The following is a 22164-nucleotide window of genomic DNA, read 5'->3' on the forward strand; positions in this document are numbered from 1 at the left end:
CCGCTCTTGTTTATCAGACCCGGCTTCGGGCGCTCAGCCCCGCCCCTGCCGCGCTCTCATTGGTTAGCGAAGCAGCCCAGGCAGCCGCCTATAGGCCAGCACTGGAGCGCGGGCGCCAATCCGCGCGGCTTCGAGCCTTGAAGTCCCGCCCCCTGGCGCTGGTATATAAAGACGCGGTGACAGGCTGTTAATCCAGTGCGTTCACACGGAGCTGCCGCGGTTTCTCAGCAGAAACACAAACACACACAGAGAGACAGAAAACTAAAGCACCAGGAAGAATTTCTACGTTCCTCGCAAGTCGTCGCCGCGCCTCTCGTCCAGGATGAAAGCAATAAGTCCGGTCAGGTCTTTGCGGAAAGGCAGCACGAGCGCCCCGGAGACTGGACTCGGCATCTCGCGCAGCAAGACTCCCGCGGACGACCCTTTAAGCCTGCTGTACAACATGAACGACTGCTACTCGAAGCTGAAGGAGCTGGTGCCCAGCATCCCGCAGAACCGGAGCGTGAGCAAGATGGAGATCCTGCAGCACGTCATCGACTACATCCTGGACCTGCAGCTCGCGCTGGACTCGCACGCGGCCATCAGCGGGGGGCTGAGGCCCGGACACGGAGCGGTCAGAAGCCCGCTGACCGCGCTCAACACGGACATCAGCATCCTCTCACTACAGGTAGCTTCAACACACACACACACACACACACACACCATCCACCGACACAATACACTCCTACAGCAAAAAGCCTCATACACAGGCACGCGCCTCTCTTTCTCTGTCCCTTGTTCCTTCTGATGTAGAACCTTTGGTATTAAATTCGTGAAGGGGTTTTTAACCTGCTCATCTAGAACATTTTATTACATTCTTGAAAGGCCCTTTAACAACAGGTTTCCCATCATAGAGAACCCATTTAACCAGGCGAAGAGGAAGAACTGGGAAACCTATAAAAGCTTTATACCTTGGAAACTGTGAAGGCTGTTTATGGTTTCTGGATGAGCTTACAACAGGTTTATGGTTCCACACATACACACACACACACACACACACATACATATATATATATATATATATATAAATAAAATAAAGAACCCTTGAGGAACATTATTTATTTATTTTTGGGGGTGGGAGAGCGCGTCAAAGAAATAGATTTTCATCTGGGTTTATGAGCTGGTTTATGGGCTGTCAGCGTACGCTACACACGAGCAGCAGCCCAATCCGAGATGGGGCTTACTACACCCTAAACATGTAGGTCTACATTTGTCCCATGTCATTGTGTTGTAGAAAGACGGTGTCAGAGATGGGACACGAAGCGGTGGCACGGCTAAAAAACTTTGTAAAGCTGCTTTATAGCCGACTGTATCTCAGAAGCATAGATGTGTGTGTGTGTGTGTGTGGTTGGTGTAAATGTGAAGCAAAAAGCTGAAGTAAATAACGTCTTTTTAATGTCCCTTGCAGACGCCGGAGTTTCAGTCAGATTTCACAGAGGACAGCAGGACGCTTTATCGTTAATCAGGTAAATAAACTGGACTTATTATCATCATTATTATTATTATTATTATCGTATCCGAGGGCTGTGTTCTGTCATGGGAGAGAGCCACATGGAGATAGCACTGTCACATTTGATATAGAGTTAAATATGACCATATACATAGAGAGAGTACACGTTGTCGTGGTTGATATAGAGTTAGTTACATGAGAAGGGACAAAGTGTCATATGTGATATTGGGTTAAATGTGACCACAAAATGTAGAGAGAATACAAACTGTCGTATCTGATATAGAACTCAATTTGACCATAGAGAGAGGGAATATAGCGTCCTATTTGCTATAGGATTAAATGTGGCCATGTAGAGAGAGTGTATACACTGTCGTGTTTGATACAAGGCTAAATTTGACCAAATCGACTGAGTACGTACGTGTTAAAAGTGGCCACATGGTTTAGAAAGAGTACGTATTTGTGCTTGGACTAAATGTATCACTGAAGACAGATAAAGAACCAGGCTGTAACCACTCTGCCCAAAGTACTACTAGCTTTAAGAGAGAAGGAATAAGCTTGGCTTTGAATAGAATACAGTCAGGGCATTTCAACCAGGCCACTCTCGACAAAATGTGTACGACGTGTCAAGGACAAACACTGTAGGAAACTGGAAATGGAGAAATGGATCCAATGGAGAGGACAGTGGCGGTTTAAATGTCTCTGCCCTGACGGTGTAAACGCTGGTGTGTTGGCGTTGCAGTGGGTGAACAGGGCGAGGAAGCTTTAGGTGGTGGCAGAAGAAGAAGAAGAAGAAGAAGTCGAAGTTGCAGCAGCTACATCTGGAGCGCAGGGTTTCACTCAGTATTGCAGTGTTTGGTTAAATGTCAGAACTGCGGCTTCCTCTGTGGCGCCAGGCTGTCCGGAACTCTGCTCTGTTTGCATTTTCTCAATGCGTCTCTCTCTCTCTCTCCCTCTCTCTCTCTCTCTCAATCTCTTGCAGGTGTTTGGTTAAGAAGATGTGAACACACAGGACCCGGGAGCTGACTTTCCCCCTCATTTCTGTCTGCCCTCGGCCTGGAGTTGTCTCCCCCTCCTCTCTGTCCCCGTCACCCTTCCATTCAACTGAATCAAGAGACATTTCTTCTAAAGGACAATCTAATGTGATGTGTTAATATAAGTCCGGACGTTGATTAATTTATCTTTAAAAAAAGAAAAGAAAAAAAAAAAGAGACTCTTAGTTGTCTTTTTCTTCAAGAGGAAGAAGCACTATATTCCCATCAATGGGAGGAAAAGAAAAGAAAATCCACACAAATGGAAGAAGAGAATGGTGAGAGACCCTGGTTTTCTCTCGTCGCGCGAGACGTCTTCGCTTTTTTCGCGAAGACGCGGTGTGAAAAATAGGAGACGACTTGCTTTTTAGTTGCTGTACAGTTTTAGTCTGTTTTTAATCTTATCTTTTTGTTTTTTTTTTGTTGAGCAACTTTTTTTTGGCACATGAAGGACTGGACGTTGAGTGTGACTTAAATGCGTGAGAAAAAAAAAAACCCTTGTGAACTCTTTCAGAGTTGTATCTTGTATAGTTGCAGACGTGGGGACTGCCAAGCTGCAAAGTGTTATGCTGTACTTAATTATTCGGAAACTTTTTATAAAAGTAATTGTAAATTGTACCTTTTTTATATAAAAAAAATAAATCAAATGCTTTATTTGAACAGATGTCTGCTGTTAGCTGGACTCTTGACAAGGGTTGAGTATGAAATTGAAACACGATGACCGGATGTAGAGGATCGACCTGTATGCTGTATATTTCTTTGCCGAAGAGTTTGAAGCTAACGTCGCTAACGTTATATTTATTAGCGTTCGCTCGGTGCCAAGTTAATATCTAGACACACAAGGTGTTTCGGCTTATCAAATACGCTCCAGCGCTGCTTCAAATCTGGCTGTACTTGTGTGTACAATGTCCAGATGCCTCCAAGACTGCCACTGCTAGTGTGCTGAAAGCTAATCTGAGAAGAGGTAGGCTAGATAAGCCCTGGTCACCGCAGCTTACTAAACCTACATGTGTTACAGTGACCGAGCAGCTGTCGATACAAAATCAAGTTAGGTTTAGAAGGAGGCTCCTTTCTGTTCAGCTCTTCTGTGGTTTGGTCCACATTCAAACAGCTAGTGTTGGTTCTTGGAAGCTTGAATTGTGGCCTAGAAGCAGGTTAGCGCACACGGTTGAACCTTACTCACGAATAGTCCTTGAAAGTAACATCTTTAAACCGTCACCTGATTTTGAATGCGAGCCTTCTCGACTCATTAGGTCCAATCATTCCGATACAAGCAGAACCTTATAACTGTGTTATTATGAAATGTATCATTACATTGTAACAAACAGGAGGGCCTCCTGGTTTACGACGTGTGTGGTCATTGTGAAACAGCCTTGGCGCTAGCGGTTTCGGACCTAATGTTTTTAAAGGCAGCTTGGCCAGCAGCTCTTCCTCAGAGCGTGATTTCACAAATCCAGTGCAGTAGTAAGAGAGCGAGACTGCACTTTTGATCCCTCACTGGCCACTGTATGAACAGTGCGCCACCTGCTGGCACATGCGCAACACATACTCTAAAGTAACATCACAACACACAAATCTGTCTTTTTTGTGTTGCCTTTCATGCAGTGTTTTAAATATTAAATGCCAACAATTTGTACAAGATTGTATTAATACAGTAAAAGTAAACAAACTATTTCTAACAACACTAAGACGTGATTTTATTTCTCACTAAGATTTCACTGGTGTTTAACAGGCAAACTACACTCCACAAATCTTAGTTTCTCTTTGAGTTGTTGAAAACATGTTTCAAAAGTTATTTGCTAAAAAATAAGGATTGTTGTTAGCGACGACTTAACAGTTGTCACAGATGTTACAGAGTCAAACTACAGCTGTATTAAATAAATTGTAACGGCATTTTATATGAAAATAAATTCGTTAAAACGAGGTCTCAACCAAACGCACAAACACAGCAGAAAGCAGCGTTGTCACACGCGGTGTACAGCTCTTGTGGGAAGAGTTCACAAGAGTTGTGGTCTGTCTTTAAAGTCACCATGTGTCCGTACCTGCACCTGGTGGTGGATTGTTGATGGTGTTACAGGACTAAATCTAGGATACAGCGGCATACATACATTCATCTTCTGTAGGAGCTTCATCCTGATCAGGGTAGGGCTGGGTCTACTGGAAAACACTGGGCATGAGGCAGGAGCACACCGGGACATGGTGAGGTCTGTCACAGAGGGATAATGACATGCACGTAATAAATATTTGTACTGTTTTATATTTAGTAAGAAAGGTGCTGTTACTGAATCATTAGAACCTACATATCTCCACAATCTGTTCTCAGATTCTTTCAGAACACTCACTTCTCATTTCAAAAGCATCACGTTGGTTTTTAGCGCACGCTCCACGGCTAAATATACTGGCACTTCATCTGAACAGCTCGAAATAGAGACAGGGGAAATTAACGACTGTTTGAGATGTGGAAATGTTTAGAAGTTCCTTAAACATGGCCAAACATTCTGAGGAAATCACACACAGCATGCAGTTTTGACAGAAGCCATTTTTTATTATTAATTATTTTATTCACTGGATGTAACACTGATCTGCACAAACGATTAATAAATAGTGAAGTGGAAAGCGTTCGCCTTCAGTGCACAGAGTGATTGCAATTTCTAAGGTCACCATACACACGGCATCAACAACAACACACACATTTACTTGCCTCAGTGTGCTAACAGTCTAATGATCTACGAGTAAAGGATACAGCACACAACCTGGTGGTAAAGAAGACGTCTAATGCACACAAGAAACCACGATCACAGTTTCACCGCACGCCTATAACACAGCAATTAGTCTCAGCTTCACTTCTGACTGCGCTTAACTGGGACAAGCCTATACGCTCTTTGGAGATTCGAAGCTAAACGAGCCACTCGTTACTTTGCGAGTTTGACCCTTGTCCTTCGTCTGACAGTGAGCCTACTGACCATCTGATGCTGTTCTCACTCTATCCTCTATCTGTTCTTGCCTACAGATTTCATACTGCATAATGACTAAGCAAAGTGTTCATGTAAAATGTGACTGTGTGACATAAAAATCAGTAGCTACATGTGCTCTCGTGTAATAATCACAAAGATTTAGGCTGTAGTGCTTGAGGAATGGTGCTTTTTCCACTGTATGGTACCTACACTACACAACTCTACTCGCTTTTTGGTACCTGGTACATTTTAAACGCTTCAGAAACCACAACCAAATAAGAAATAATGCTAAGTGTGGTTTACTCATTGTGTATTTGCATGTTGTTGTTGTTTTTGTTGTTTGTGACTGAACACCAATTCTGAGAGATCAGTAGTTTTTGTTCCTTCCTTGTTGCAGCATCCAGCTCTCGCTGGATTCTTTTGGCAGCCACCAATCCAAAGACAGCGGTGTAATTTTTACTAGCTGCTGTTGTAAGTTGGATAAATACAGATGTTTTCACTGTAGCTTAGATATTTTACAGAGGTCTAGTTTGTGTAAGACACCTACAATGTGTCACACTCTCAGAAAAAGTACGAGAGAGGTACATCATTGGTCACTAAAGGTACAAACAATGTAAACATACTTTTCAAAAGGTACATAATAAAAGTCCTGGAGATGAAATGAGGCATATGAACTCGACATTGTAATAGAATAAGGTACAATTACGTATAAATACAACAAAGGTATAAATATGTACCCTTAAAGGCACACCCACAGTGAGAGTTTTTCGGACAGTGTAGAACGATGACTTTCTCTGGCCTCTCTGCAAAGTTTACATGCTACGTTTAGTCCCTACTCGGCTCGCTTGGAACCATGAGAAAGCAGGTACCAAAAAGTAACCTGATTACAGGTACCAGGAAGCAAACTCACATAAAAAACAGAGTATAGTCAAGTCGAGTAGGTACCATGCAGTGGAAAAGTGCTTTAAGTGGTCCTCAAGTTTGCTGTACCCTGGATATTTAGTGCTACACTACTCTCAAAGGCCAGACGGGATCTCGTTTTGAAAACATCTGTGAATGAGTGCGAGAGAACGTTGGGTCAGGAATTTCTAATAAGTGCATCTAGATTTACTGATTGTACACTGGACATGATCTGAGTGCAGGAAGGTGGGGACAGGTTTAAAGGGGGCATGGATTAGATGTGCATATGTTTTAAATCATTTATAATTGTGATTGATCATTTTTTTTGTCATTTTATGGTAACTGTTGTGTAGTTCAACAACAACAAAAAAACAATTTTAAATAAATTAGTTTGAAAACAGTGAGTGATTAAAATTTATTGGATTAATTATGAAGTCCATCAGGAAAAAGTGCTGTGCAGTGATAATGTGCTGTGCAGTGAGTTTTGTGCTGTGCAGTGAGTTTTGGTTCAGACGATTTAAAGATGGTGATTTCAATGTTTGTGGTTGTGATTGTATTAATACATAATATTTCATGTTTTTCATTTTTTTTTTTTAATAAAATGAGAGTTGTAATTTTTGACACCACACAACAGTTATAACAACATAAAATGACAAAAATCATAGTTGGAAAAAGAATGTTGGAATTTTTTATTACAATTATTTCCAAAAAAAACCCAACTTTTAGACGTAAGTCCTATTCACACAGGGTACAATTTTCTCGCAAGAAAAAAATGGATGTGATTTTTGATGTAGAACCTTCACACAAAGTCTGACGCATAAGAGTTAGAAGAAATCGATTCATTGAATAGGAGTGATAATGAATTTATCATTTTACTTTAAACACTGCAATTAAACGCCACACTAAATCCACCCCAGTCTACAGAACAACACGGGACTTCAGCAGTGTTTCCGAAGGTCACTGGTGTAGTTTGAGGCTCTGCTTCTGTGTGTTGCTCCTCTCATATTTTTTTTATCCTCCGCATTTTTAAAGCCAGTGTGTGGATTGTTTAAGCTTTTGTGTTACGAAAATCTTCTACGAACAAGACAAGCTGCCGTCTTCCTGCTCATTTGTTTTGTCTGCATCCATGACAACGGTGCTCTGATTGGTCGCTCTGATTTTAACGCATCTGTGAAACGCAGAAGATAAAACATATTTTATTAAAAATCTGACGCAGCGTCTCAGTCCGTCAGTTTCAGACTCTGTGTGAAAGCCACCGTTAATATACGCGTTTTTTTTTTTTCCAAAATTTGACGTACGTTTTTCTTTGTCCATAAAAATCGGACTCGTGTGAAAAGGCCTTAAAACTATTGTTTTGCTGTGGACTGCAGTGCTTGAGTTCAGAAATGTACAGAACTTTTAACATTGCACCCAGTTATGACATCATCACAAGATCACATTCAGCTACTCGAGTACTACTAGTGTACACACTTCACACACTACAGCAGCTGAACCAGAACTACCATCTACCACGCTGCCTCTACCCATCCCTAACACTAGTACACCCTAATGATGATCAAGAACTTCAGAAGACATTAAATATCTGGAGCAGATGTGGCAGATGATGCTTGGTGCAGAACTCTTCAAGGCCAATCATCACTGATCCCTGTAGGTGAACCCAGTGGCCCTTCAAAGCACACTCTCCCGTTCTTCACTCCCATCGGCGTCCCGGTCGGCAGATGTTGTTCTCCTCAAGCGACTTCCGAGCATGTTCTGGTTCGGCAGTCTGGCTGTGGCAGTGCCAGGCCCGATAATGAGTGGCGTGCTTTCTATCTGGACCTCTTCATTGCCATTGTTGTTGTTCTGTGTCGTTTCCATTGATCGGTTCAGGTTGGTGATGGCCGACGCAGGCCAGCTCTCCCCAGGACTGCTAGCTGTCGGGCTGCCCTCAGATGGTGCCTCAGAGCAGATAGACATGCGGGCTACGCTAGGGTCCTGAACGTTGCCTAGACACTGCTTCATCGGGCTCTCCAGCATGAGCTGGATCAGACGCTCCTTTTCCTGGCTGTCCGCTTTCTCCTGAGAGTGCACCACCTCCTCGTCCTCTTCGTCTTGAAGGGAACGGTCCGAGGAGCTGCCACTGGACCTCATGCCCGAGTCCGAAGACTCCTTCTGGTACAGCGTGACCACGGACATGAAGTTCCTCCCAGCCTTGGGCAGGTGTGGTTGTTCTCCAGCTGCCCACTGGTCTTCCCAGAGCAGAGGAGTGGCATCCGTCTCCTCAGTGCCGCAGTCTTCATCCTCCTCCTCCTCCTCTTCTCGGCAAGGCACGCTGTGGTATTGTCCTCGGGTCTTGGAGAATATGCGGGAGGCTCCACGCTCTGGTTTTTCATCCTCTTCAGTGATGGGATGGAGCAAGCTGGCATCCTGGGCATTGGTGTATTCTGTCTTGCTATCAACAGATTTAGGGTTGCCTCTGAAGGGCTTGCGACCTTCCTGCTCACAGCCCTTAGCCTTGTCTTCAGTGGCAGGCCTGGTCTGGGCCGGTCTCTCCGTGTCCATCTGTGCCATGTGAGAAATGTAGTCCTGGTAGGCGCTGCGGTACTCAGCTTGCTGTCGGTCCGTCAGCTTGCTGATGTCATTGGAGGATTCCTGAGAGTTTAGGCTTGACAAGCTGGAAGTCCTGTGATTCGCAGCCTGAAGGGACAGATAAACAGTTTATAAAAACACACAAAAGTTTCACTGGGACAGTCACAAGAAAACCATTGTATTTGCAATCACACCATCTTTTATCAAACTGATAAAAATGAATTTTTAACGTCTAGTTCTGAACCTAAATGATTGAAATGTTTAATTTTTATGGACCTTTCATTCAGAATTGTTCACAAAATGTAAGGCACCTTGTGTTTTGAAAAGACTGAGATAAAGCAATGCTAATAAATAGCATTTGAACAAAAGGTTCATTGTGAAAACAAACCTGAAAACCAATTGGAATCTATTTTAAAGACCTACTTTACATTTATTTAGGTTTTGGCATAACGAAGTACATATTTTAGTGATCAGGATGTCCATGCAGTGTTTAAGCCAGAACACAAATCATGAGAGTAACAAGTGGTCAATCCAGTTATATATAAGTGGCTTAGCATTTATTCTTTGAAACTGCAGCATCTCAAAACAACAGCATCAAAAAAACAGGGTTTCTGACATCACAAACCTAAAGAACCAATCACGTCAACTCCCAGGTTTGATGTTTCAAGCTGTAGATGAGCTTAGTCTGGAGCTTGAGGTTATCATGCTATAAAGTACTACCACCTTAAACAAACATAATTCTTGTAAAGGTTATATGAAGCACCTTCATGAAACACTGCCGTTTACCAAATGGTGAAACTGTTATCGTGTCAGAATACTTTCTGGAACCACGGTCTATATCCAGAGCACAGGAAACCAGAGCTTCTTATCTATTGTTCAGATGAAAGAGTAAAAATAAGCTCTAAACTCCCTTTATCTATAAAACCGATTGTGCTTTAAACTGTCAAACTGTTACTGTGTAGAGTCAGGACCTGCTCGGTAAATGTGGAGCGACACCTTTCTAAGTGTGAGAAGAGCAAAGTGCAGAAATAGACACCCATATGTGCCAGAAAGGGCCTCTCTAATGCTGGCCCTTATTAATGTATATGTGTGTGTGTGTGTGTGTGTATATATACACGTGTGTGTGAGAGAGAGTCAGGTCAGCTCTTCACTTCCTCTGCTCATCCAGGTCAGACAACACTCTGTTTGTCACCAGTAAACCACAGGCTATTTTCACACTGCTCATAGACTACTGAAAAGCAGAAGCTAATTTCTGCTTCTTTGTTACATGAGAAAGCTGGCGTGAAAAATATACACAAGAGTGTGCATAAGTGTATGCAAAGAGAGAGAGAGAGAGAGAGAGAGAGAGAGAGAGAGAGAATATATATAGTCAGGTATATATCTTAATCGCATTTGATTACTTTGTTCCAAATTCAAAACACGTGCTAACAAAAACAGAAGCTAACACGCACGCACACACACATACACACACACACACAGACGGCTGTTGATTGATTTAAAAAATATATATATATGAATTAATCACACAATTTAATTGTGATTAATCACGTGTCCCGGGTTAAGACTGAAGCTTATAATATTGGATATTTAAAGGTAAACACCTTTATTCATTCATTGTCTGTAACCCTTATCCAGTTCAGGGTCGCGGTGGGTCCAGATCCTACCTGGAATCACTGCACTCAAGGTCGGGAACACACCCTGGAGGGGGCGCCTGTCCTTCAAAGAGCGACACACACACACTCACACATTCCCTCACACCTACGGACACTTTTGAGTAGTCAATCCACCTACCAACGTTTGTTTTTGGAGCGTGGGAGGAAACCGGAGCACCTGGAGGAAACCCACGCGGACACAGGGAGAACAGATTTTCAGGGAGAGGCTTGGTATCGGACACAGAAGATTTAATTAACGCCAGAGCGTCGCTCCTGGCTCAAACAGGGAGAGACTGAGTGAGGTACAAGCTGCTTTTTAACTAAATAAAACACCAATACGTCACTAGATTCTGTAAAAAGAGCCTGATGCTGTGCAAAGGTTAAATGATGACTTTACAACACTGTTCTTAACTTATATTCTTGCATCCAAATTTAATTTCTAACATTAACAGTTGCTTAATTAATGTGTTTTTTTAGCTACACCAGTATATTATTAAGACTAACGACAAATATGTTACACACACTGCTAGGGAGATCAGGCTAAGCCTAGTTTAAAAACATGTTAATTCTATGAAGGAAAGGAAAGTGAAGATCAGGCAAACACACACTGAGAAGACCCTCAAGCTTCTTGCCAGCTCTAATGAAGGCCTACCTCTTTCTGTGGGCTCTCCCTCGCAGCGTGCATGCAGTATTTCTTCAGGTGTTCTTGCTCTTTTACTTCACACATGCAGCAACTTGATTTTCATGTTTTGAACTAATCCAGAGACAAAAACCTTTTCTTCTTTACACTTCCCAAATATAGCAAAAGTGAGTGGGCATTCAAAGAACACCCCCTTCCCTCTTTGTATGAAAGAGTGCTTAGTCAGACACCCCACAGACAATGCCTTCTAAGTATGTAGGTTGTGCCTAAGGCTGATCTAAGGCTACCCCTTGCGAGAGTGCAAATGCACCCACTTCAAGCTGCGCGAATTCGATTTCACGGGTTGTTTTGTTTTAAAACATGTCTCTTAAATATTGCAATGCAAGTGCAGCTGCTTTCAGAGTGCTGAAGTAAGGGACATAATAGTGAGCTTAAGGTGGACAAGAGAGATATAATTCAGCACTATCTTTTCCTTCAAGATCAATTCACTGGCCACGCTCTCTACCTTCATTTTTTTTGCCCGTGCAACAAACAGTACTCATGCCAATACTGAAGTGTCAGCGTGTTTGTTAAATTCATTCGTTCATTTGTAAAGAGAAACATCACTGGGCGCAAGGCAGGACCACACACAGATGGGGCATAACACTCACTCAGTCACTCACACAAACATATATGGATGTGTTTGAACTCTGGGTGGAAAAAGAGCCAACCGGCGGACACCCACACAGACACTGAGGGAACACACCACTCTCCTCACAGACACATGATGCATGAGGGGGACTGAATCCACAATCCCAGGACCTGTGTCAGCAACACTCCCTACAGTACGGCCAGTGCCACGCTGCTGTTAAACTGTTATTATACATTCATTTATTTCACTGCTTTTTTTATATATACATTTTAAAGAGCTCCACTGATTGATATTTTTGCTCCTGGGCTCCCCCTACATTTGCAGTTTGTAGTTCACTTTTACAGCACCGTCCTAAAACCAAGAGGGCGGAATGGGAGAGAGGAGGGGTGGCTACCTAACCTCCTCTTAAAGTTACATAGTGCAGTTTCTGTTCTGTTGAGCCCAGAGTAGTGACGACAGAGGCACTTTTCTCCCCATTACAGCTCAGTGAAGCATTTTATTACAGTAATCCCTCATTTTTCACGGAGGATGCATTCCAAGACCACCCGCGAAAAACGAATTTCCACATAGAGGAAGTATTTTCCTCATTTCCACATTTCCAAGTAGAGGAAAGATATTTTTTATGTATTTAACGAGTATTTGGACTTTTAAAACCCTCCCTGTGCTGTTAACAACCCACCCTTTGCATTAGACAGTCATTCTATAATGTTTTTTGCAGGAACTACAACTATGTGATATCATACCAGTTTCTTTAATAGAGTAATTCCTAAGCTGTGATTTAGCGTCAGTAAATTTCAGTCTGATGTGGACATGATCAACACATGTACGTAAGAAATACTTGTAAATGATATATTTTGTCACCTACAGGCCCAGTCTAATACATGAAAATAATAAAAAAGCCCCCTTGAAAAAACCCACGAAGTAGCGAATCTGGGAAAGATGAACCGCGAAGTAGCGAGGGATTACTGTATTTGAATTGAAGCTGTAATTTTAAGGTGAAAATACTAGCGTTCCTATAGTAACACGAATCTATATTTCATCACTGTCCAATGAAAGACATGCATCCCTTTTTGTTGACTTTTAGTTTTAACACATTATCCAAGCACACAGTACATTGTGTGAAGATTTCATTAAAAATGGACCAATAGAAATGCTCCAATATTACTTGGAAAATAATCTTTATACACCGATTTCCATTCAAAATTAAGAAGTTTTTTTTTTCCTTCTTCTGTAACGTTGCTATTTTGCAGTTACATGTTTTTCATTGGGCGGCACGGTGGCGCAGCAGGTAGTGTTGCAGTCACACAGCTCCAGGGACCTGGAGGTTGTGGGTTCGATTCCCGCTCCAGGTGACTGTCTGTGAGGAGTTGGTGTGTTCTCCTCGTGTCCGTGTGGGTTTCCTCCGGGTGCTCCGGTTTCCTCCCACAGTCCAAAAACAAATGTTGGTAGGTTGGTTGGCGACTATAAAGTGTCCGTAGGTGTGAATGTGTGTGTGTCTGTGTTGCCCTGTGAAGGACTGGCGCCCCTTCCAGGTGTGTATTCCTGCCTTGTGCCCAATGATTCCAGGTAGGCTCTGGACCCACCGCGACTCTCAACTGGAAAAGCGGTTACAGACAATGAATGAATGTTTTTCATTGGACAGCAACGATATATAGTTATTTTAACAACAACAACAACAATAATAATAATGTTCCTTTAAGATGTGATGTATAACTTCAATATTTGCTTCTTCTCATTCTTAAATCTTCAGACAGCTGGGTTCTGGGAGTTGGAGAGAGCTGAGAGCTAATGAAAATTTATTAAAGTGGTCCTGAATTTTACAGCAATTACACCCACAGATACAACAAATGTTTTGAGAATTGCTGGAGCAGTCAGCTTTAATTGGATCTTGAACAATTGTTCTACTGCATTAAAAATCTTTCCCCTGGTTTACCGTTAAATGTACTCTATCGCCCCCTCGAGTACTGGGGATCCTAATGTACGAGGTCATATAAACTATGTAAAGTGAAAACTCGACCTTTGGATGTGTTTGTGTTTGCATGTTTGGGTGCTATGCAGTGAGCAGAGGATTATGTATTAGACAGAAACTAGTGTTTTAAGTCTGCACCCACCGTCCAGCGGTTGCCGGGTTGTCTGACAGGTTCCTCCACGCCGGCTGTACTGAGCTCCTCAAAGCTGAGGTTTAGGCTATAGCGCATGGTGCCGTCTTCCGGGGCTGCAGCAGGGAGGGAAGGTGAATTAGGCTGAGCCAGAACGCTGCTGCCCTGCTCACTGCCCCCTCCACACTCCTCCTGCAGCAGTTGGCTCTCCACCTGCCTCTGGTCCAGCACCTGGGAATCAACAGAGATATGTAGCCAAGACAGGTTTGGCATCCAGAGTGTGTTTGTTTGTTTTGCACTGGAACTAGTGTCACTAATGGGACTAACGAGTAAGTAAACGTACAGGCACCAACTAGAATCACACGCATCAAACCACATTTATTATAGTATTGTTATCAATCAATAATACATAACTCTTAGGTGGACAAATATGCATACTGCTGCTCTTTAGTCATTTTATGGCGACTGTAGCATAGCATTAAAAAGGACATTTGTCATTTTTCATTCATTCATTCATTGTCTGTAACCCTTATCCAGTTCAGGGTCGCGGTGGGTCCAGACCCTACCTGGAATCATTGGGCGCAAGGTGGGAATACACCCTGGAGGGGGCGCCAGTCCTTCACAGGGCAACACACACACACCCTCACACATTCACTCACACCTACGGACACTTTTTTTTGAGTCGCCAATCCACCTACCAACGTGTGTTTTTGGACTGTGTGAGGAAACCGGAGCACCCGGAGGAAACCCACGCAGACACAGTGAGAACACACCAACTCCTAACAGACAGTCACCCGGAGGAAACCCACGCAGACACAGTGAGAACACACCAACTCCTCACAGACAGTCACCCGGAGCGGGAATCGAACCCACAACCTCCAGGTCCCTGGAGCTGTGTGACTGTGACACTACCTGCTGCGCCACCGTGCCGCCCCACATTTGTCATTTTATTTGACAAAATATAAATAAAAAATTCAGTATTCATACTATGTCCACAATTCGCTATTTTTAATCCTCGTGTATTTTTGGATACAATATTATCCTCAAGAACAGAACAAATCAAACACATGATTTTGTAGCTCTTTTTTCCTGATCAATGACCAATACATTCTTCTCACCTGTCATTTTCAAACAAATTCATTTTTAGGTTATTTTTGGTTGAATGGAACAACAATTGTCATTTTTTTATTACGCAAGAGTCACTTTAAAAAATTTTTTTTTTTAATTTTTGAAATTTCAATTACAACTGTATATTATATAAATTATATTTTGGTGATATATGGTGGATTGTATAGGGTATGTTTTGCTACCTGTGTGGCCAGTGAGAGGCTCACTTTAATAGGTCTAATATTTTCATTAGTAGAATTGGATGTGTTAGAAGCAGGGACACGTTAAAATGCATGTGGCAGGAGGAGTAGTCACAGCATGATGTAGGTTTCATTATTAGCTGAGCAAGGAATCATTCTAAGTCTCTATCAGTGGAGTAACAAACTGATGTATTGTAGTTAACTGGACAGTCAATATTGGAATTAAGAAGGCAAGCAGTGCCCATCACCCATCAGTGCCAGAATCACATGGTCCCTGTCCTGTGCTTTTCCAATTGCTCATGTTTTCAGCATGAAAAATGCTACTTTCTCGTAAAAGTCAAGCTATTCCGAACTTCGAGGGGACACTGAGCTCCCACTGACAATAACCTTCCTTCATTCAGAAAGGCGCCATCTTGGACCAGATGGCTTCATGCTTGCTGGCAACACAACATTCGTTTGTGGAAGCACGAATGGAAATCTGATCAACACAAGCTACATGTGTTCCTAATTTCAACTGCGCTCCTTCTCGAAAGAGGGATTGTGCCTGTATCTGTCTGCAGAGAGGGGAAGATGGAAGTCAAGATGCATTAAAAGATGGCACAGTGCATAGGAACCCAGCATTAGAAACTGGTGAAAGACATAAAAGGAGATGTACAAAGATTATAAACCAATGCAATGAATAAAAATCCTTACCATTGCTTTGAAGAGATGCCAGTCTCCAAAGTTCATGTTCATCTCTTTCCGGAGCTCGTCCAGGTTGCACTGGCACAGGACCCGGCCGTTGATGTTCGCCTGGATGGACAGACATTTGCAAGCTGACCTCAGGCTGACTCAGAGTCGCTATAGTACTTGTACCTTTTGCTAGAGCTCCTCTGAAGAGTTGTTATTTATTTGGGTCTGTGAGGTCTTAAGAAGAACAAGTGGCGAGCTTGTGCTTGGTGCATGCTGGTGTGGTCTGGTTGATGTAGTATCCCTTGTTCCACTACAATGAAGATCTTTGAGAGTTTCGACCACTGATGCACAGCTGCTAGGTCGGAAGACGAAGGTCTTAAGGCATTAGTCATGACATTGCCACCGCTCAGATGGTGTTCAGAGGAAAACAAGCCCTCGAGGTTTTCACAGGCTGAAGATAAGGATGGCCTTTACTAAATAAACTGATGATGTTATAAGGGTGGATAAAAGCAATCACATTAGCAATGTTCTTTTCTGATGAAGATCTCGGTGTTCTTTCCCAAGAGCAAAATAATAATTGCTCTGTGTTAAATAAAAAAACAACACTCTCAATAAATAGCGTGGTGAAATTGGGAATACTCAAATGTGACCTCTTAGGTACATGTCCACTGGCTTGCACTTTCAATGAAGGCTTTCAAAAGAGATGAGAAAAACACAAAGGGTTCATTTTGGGGCAAATAATAATTGCCTACCTCTTACTGCAGAAGTGCCCTCTTAATCCAAATTAATTAGTTCAGAGCGTCAACACCAAATCAGATTTTTTTCAGAATAATCCAACTATCTGCATTCAATCATTCTCCAGAATCACCAAACTGACCCCACCCTGCCTGGCACCTGGTGCACACCACCCTTTAAAACTCTGCTTTATAAACCGTTATAAACATACCTTCAGATCACAAAAATTTTTACATATCACCAGAAACCCAAAAACCATTGAATCCTAAAATACAGACTTTACATGTTTTTATTGTGGTTTTTCTGTTTTTAAAGTTCAGAAATGGAAACTAAAATCCTGCTGTGAATATATATCTTGTCCCAAATTAAATTTAAACCTTGTATGGTCATCTTTAATTTAAACTCTAAATGGTCACTGTATCAATGACCATATAGTAGCTCTCCAAAAAAGACATCTCCGTTTTTGTACATTTTTGTTGGTTTAACACAGGAGCTGTAAAAACAAATTCAAGATGCACGGACCAATAGAAATGCTCCAAAATGATTTGGAATAAAATCTTTTTACATTGACTTACTTTGAACATTATGGCCGTTTCATCCTTCTCCTGTAAAGTTACTATTTTGGGAGATGCATGCTTTCCATTGGACAGTGATGATGTGTAGAACCTAGTGTTGAGTTGGAGTAGCCCAAACTGCTCAGAAATAAGCCCAAACCTGTCTCTGCACTATGGGGATTAGTGGTTTTTAACCCTGCTCTTTCCTCCAATGCTCTGTGTACATCATGATGGTGGAAGTTTTGACAGTAAACCTGGTATGCCATTGTTTTCCGTGGAGAAGCAATGGAGCATGTTGCCACCACCAGCTGCGACAGTAGTGTGCCACAACATTCAATGGATAGTTTCAGGAAGTTCATTTTTCCCAACTTTTTCAGACAAATTAATCAAATTATGAAAGCTTTGTACATGTCATAACTACCAGATACTGTCATTGTGACCAAGGTAGGGCTGACAGTGGAGCCTGCCACAACTGATCGTGTACCTCTTTACTACTTTACTAAATGTCCATTAAAAAGCCCTCCTTTCTGAATTAGATGACAACAAGGTCAATTCAACTCAATTTGGACAAGCCATTTTATACTGATAGAAGAGCGCTTTGCCATTTAGTGGACAATGGATAGTTAATTATGGGATATATTTTGTCTAGACTGTGTACAGAAGTGTACAGTAGTTTAACCTACTTAGACATATGGGGTCTGTTCATACTGGTAAAATGCATTTTTGGTGATCGTATCATGTTCAGATTCCACTTGTCCACATGAAAATGAGGTGTAAACACCCCCAAGATGCACTGTGATCAGATTATAATCAGATCACTCAGACCACATTTAACACAAGTGGAAACAGAATGTGTTTTCCGTGTTCTGGTAGAGTTCTGTCAGCGGAATCACGTCGGTCGAAAGGAGGGATAGTGTAGGGGTGTTGATTTTTGGGAGATCAGTGGTCAGATTTTTTTTTTTTTTTTACAGATGAACTTGAACGTCTACTTTCGTACACAAAAAATGACAGGAATTCCGTGTCAGTAAAACCAGGCTCCATCGTCTACCACCAGTCTCGACTTTCCTCTGGACACTCAGAGCACAGACCACTGCAGAAATCACAGCAGTTGCAGGATACAGCCTTTTCCTCGGCCACTGCAGATGATTCCTTACCTCATTCAGAGCCTTATTTCTGCGGTTTGAGATCGTATAATACACTGGGAGCCGCAAATGAGAAGCCATGCTTACAGCCAGTTAACAGAATGAAAGTATATCCAGATCTGATCTGGATTTGGGAAGCATTTTAGCGATCAAAGTATATCCGGATTCTATCCAGATACAAAACTCTTGTTAATGCCATGTGTAAACAGGCCCATGGATGTATCCAACCTCACAAACTTCAGCTCTTCTCTTTAGATTCACTTGTATTTTCAATCTAGTGGTCCACTGAGGGAGCTAAAAAGTTCCTAAATTTAAGTAAGTATGGTGTACAAAAAGTGTACCTTTTTGACAGTGATGGTGTACTGCTCCAGCATACTGTCGTCCAGTCCTTCGATCTGTCTGAGTCTATCACACACACCATCGGTGCTGAGAGAGCTGAGGGGCCCAGGAGCTACCACAGGACCAGGGCCCTACATACACACACACAGAGAGAGAGAGATGGATAGTCATGCATTCATAAAAATATCTGTGAGAATGTGTGGCAGCCAGTGACATGTGATGAAGTAGCACTGGGCCACTGCTGGATAATGCAGAGCAGCATGGCCCAATCCTACATCAGTAGACCAAGAAAGTGAGCACGGCCAGACAGATATGAATCTGAAGTGACCACAAGTGAGAGAGAAAGCGAATGCTTGGCTATTTATGGCGCTCAGGCTAATTTGGCATCATTTAGGGGCACGGTGCGTTACAGGTGTTTGTTCCATTTACACACCCCTCCGTCTGAACTCACTAATGACCTTTATTTCAAGGGGGGAATCCTGAGGGGTGTCTAGCACGTCACAGAAGGCCTAAAGTTTGATGAAATCAGCAAATAAATGTAAGTTTTTACCTTATTTTTATTACAAAAAATATAATCACTTGGTAATAGTGTTTGATTTTGATAATAGTTTTGGTCAAGTACTAACTCCTGGTTTGCTCTTTCTTTAAATGCTTGCTCAGAATGATATAAATACAAGCAAAGACTGCAGCTCCTTATTAAAAACACATTGATTAATGGCATGGATATTTAACTTAATTTTACCAGCTCCACTCTCTGCTGCGATGCCCAGTTTTCTGATGGCATTCTACCCCGATCATATTTGGTGGTAAACTATTATGAGCACAGCAGTGATACTAACATGCTTGTGGCAGTGTGTGTGTGCGGTGCTTGCCTTTATAACCATTGTGTCAGTGTCACCACCTGGTTGACAGTGATCTACCACCGAAGCCTATTCTGCCAAGAGCGACTCTGTGCTCATTTCTAAGACCGAGAGGACGCTGAAGACATATTGTCCACTTCAAAAGACGGTCTCCCTCTGAGTTCAAATTCAAATCTACTGAACGGTGAGAGCGCATCAACTACATCAAGTAGCTCAGAGCTAAGTTTATGTGCCATGAAAAATAACTAAAGATTATGGCTGCTTATAGTGTGTGTGTGTGTTTTGGCTGTCAGATGATGCATTTTTATTATTATTATTTAGTTATTTATCCTTCAGGACGCTGCTTTGTGGCTTCCAGCACAGCTCTGTTTCCCTGAGCATCACAGTGAAAATACTCTCTGCGTAGAGCATCCATTTGGCATGTATGGTGGGTGGGTGGCCTTTGGATGCCTAAAGTAAGAGTAATCTAAAATATGCATGTTTTTCAACTACCCTACAGCCTACTTTGAAACCTACAGAGTCTTATCCCAGTCCAAATCCTGCCCACCGTCGCTCTGTACCCAGCTGTGCCTCTATCTAAGAAAAATCCCCAGTGCTAATGAAACTATACTATGAGAGTCTTCCTCTGAAGACCCGCGGAGCGTCGAAACAGATGCCTGAACAAATCACAGCTATGCACAATGTTGAAAGTATTTCTCTTGCATGATGCCAAATTTCACTTCCATTTCAGCAGCGCTCACTATATATATATTCTTTATAAAGCCCTTTGTACAGTGGAGACTAGTGCCAGCATCGTCAACTGGATCAATCTGGCGGCATCTTCATACACACTCGCAGTCTTGGGTAGCCAAAGACATGAGAGATGCCAAAAGCCTTTAATGGATCCTTGCTAATAAAGCAAGACATTCCATGAATGGTGATTAACGAATCCAAGAGTGCTCAGTTTATTAAGTGTTATTTCTCTTGGTCCTCTTGAAACCAAAAAAACAAACAAAAAAAAAAACATTTACTGGCTCTTAAACATCTTTACAGTTACTTATTTGTAAATTCACTGCAAAAAATAGTTATTATATATAACTCTTTAGTAAATTTATAGTCATTATATATATATTTATTGTTACTGTTGTCCGAAGCTCTAATATCTGAACTCGATGTCAGCTAAATTACACTGAGCCGCTCTGTTTGCCGAAGGGGCCTAGGATTTTAATCTCTCCTTTCACTCCTCAATAAAGATCATGGCAGCTGGGAAATCAGAGACATATTTAATGCAGAAACAAGCCGTCTAAAGCTGTGCGATCGCATTGAAAATGACAGTAAAAATGTGTCAAAACAAGGCCACTAGCATTGTTCTTGGAACAGATAATGAAAGTCTGTCGTCGGGGGAAATCCCTTCCAATAACTAGAACTCTTTCTGGTAAAGCTGAATGAGGAATAAGATTTGTGGTAAAGGTCAATGGTTGGAGAAGTGAAAGCCCTGTGTCCAGCAGGAGCTAAAGAAAGTGGCCTATTTCTAGGCAGGACATAAAGATCTACTGTAGAACTGAGAGTGCAGCAAGATACATGTATTACACAATAATTCAAATAAGTATAAAATCAAATTTGATGGTGACGTCATGTTCCTTTCGGCTCTTGGCCATTTTCCCGTGGCTTTTTTGCTGTTCATATTGATGTCAGAATTGTATCGAGAGAAACCAAGAAATATATCATGATATAAATGTTGTCCGTATCGTCCGGCTCTATTTCAGAAATGGCATATAAAACTGAGAGAGTCTGAGGACAAATGATAGCAAATGAGTTTGAAAAAAGGGTAAAGTCAAAGGGAAGATTTAGGAGGACGTACCTGTTTTACTCTGGGGGGCAGGGGCTTTGTCTGTTTGGGAGTAAGGAGAGGAGAGGGGTTAGAGTATGAGGCAACATGCTTCAGTCATCATGAATCAAGCACACACATTTGGTCAAATCCAACTGCTTTAGATAAAACAAACACAGGGATGGAAATTAAGCTTATATCCAGCATGTGAAGTTTCAGCAGGAGCCCATGGCAGTTATAGCAGTATAGGTGGTATACGGTTATTATGGTGAGCTTTTTGACACCGTTTTAAGGTCCTAATAAAGCTATAGGCCTTTCAACATGACTGTTTCTATTATTCCAGGGAAAACAAACAAACAAATGAACAATAAAAACAATATAAATATATTTTTGATAAAAAAGGGGCAGTCATTTGCAGGAGACACAATGTCAATGGCATAGAAAAGTAAATTAGCTTTTAGCTTGAAATAATGACAGACTATAAGAGTGCATGATACGTTTTTTTTTATGTTATATATATGTTATATATGTTTTAGTAATGCTCAACCTAAAGTCTGGTCACATTATGGAGTTCCAATTCAATCAAAAATACTGTCCACATTCATGCAACCATTTCGAAGTCCATGACGTGACCAGCCTGACTTTAGGTGACTGGGGGTGGCTTATAGAAATTTCAGTTCACCCGTGACTAGTACCCTTAAGTTCCATCCCTGAATATATATATATATTTCAGATTCAGTTCAGTCACATTATCCCTCCTGCCCTGATGTATCCTCAAAAGTCAATA

The 22164-nt window shown here is 42.0% G+C and overlaps 2 protein-coding genes across 2 annotated transcripts in view; one reads left to right on the forward strand and one right to left on the reverse strand.

The window, feature by feature from the left end:
• Positions 1–209: 209 nt before the first annotated feature.
• On the forward strand, positions 210–3649 carry id2a (inhibitor of DNA binding 2a). The gene is made up of 3 exons (XM_066674156.1): positions 210–667; positions 1448–1505; positions 2469–3649. Exons 1-2 carry the CDS (start codon positions 323–325, stop codon positions 1499–1501), a joined length of 399 nt encoding a protein of 132 aa, XP_066530253.1. The 5' UTR covers positions 210–322; the 3' UTR covers positions 1502–1505; positions 2469–3649.
• A 1609-nt stretch (positions 3650–5258) lies between these two features.
• The window catches only part of kidins220a (kinase D-interacting substrate 220a), a 70906-nt gene continuing 54000 nt past the window's right edge, over positions 5259–22164 (reverse strand). The window contains exons 26-30 of the mRNA XM_066674144.1: positions 21411–21440; positions 18713–18841; positions 15962–16060; positions 13974–14192; positions 5259–9047 (exon numbers count right to left, since the gene is read on the reverse strand). Of these exons, the coding sequence (XP_066530241.1) occupies positions 8040–9047; positions 13974–14192; positions 15962–16060; positions 18713–18841; positions 21411–21440 (1485 nt within the window). The 3' untranslated portion in view covers positions 5259–8039. The remainder of the gene's footprint in view (positions 9048–13973; positions 14193–15961; positions 16061–18712; positions 18842–21410; positions 21441–22164) is intronic.

Source organism: Hoplias malabaricus, chromosome 1, assembly GCF_029633855.1.
Source record: "Hoplias malabaricus isolate fHopMal1 chromosome 1, fHopMal1.hap1, whole genome shotgun sequence".
Classification (NCBI taxonomy): Eukaryota; Metazoa; Chordata; class Actinopteri; order Characiformes; family Erythrinidae; genus Hoplias; species Hoplias malabaricus.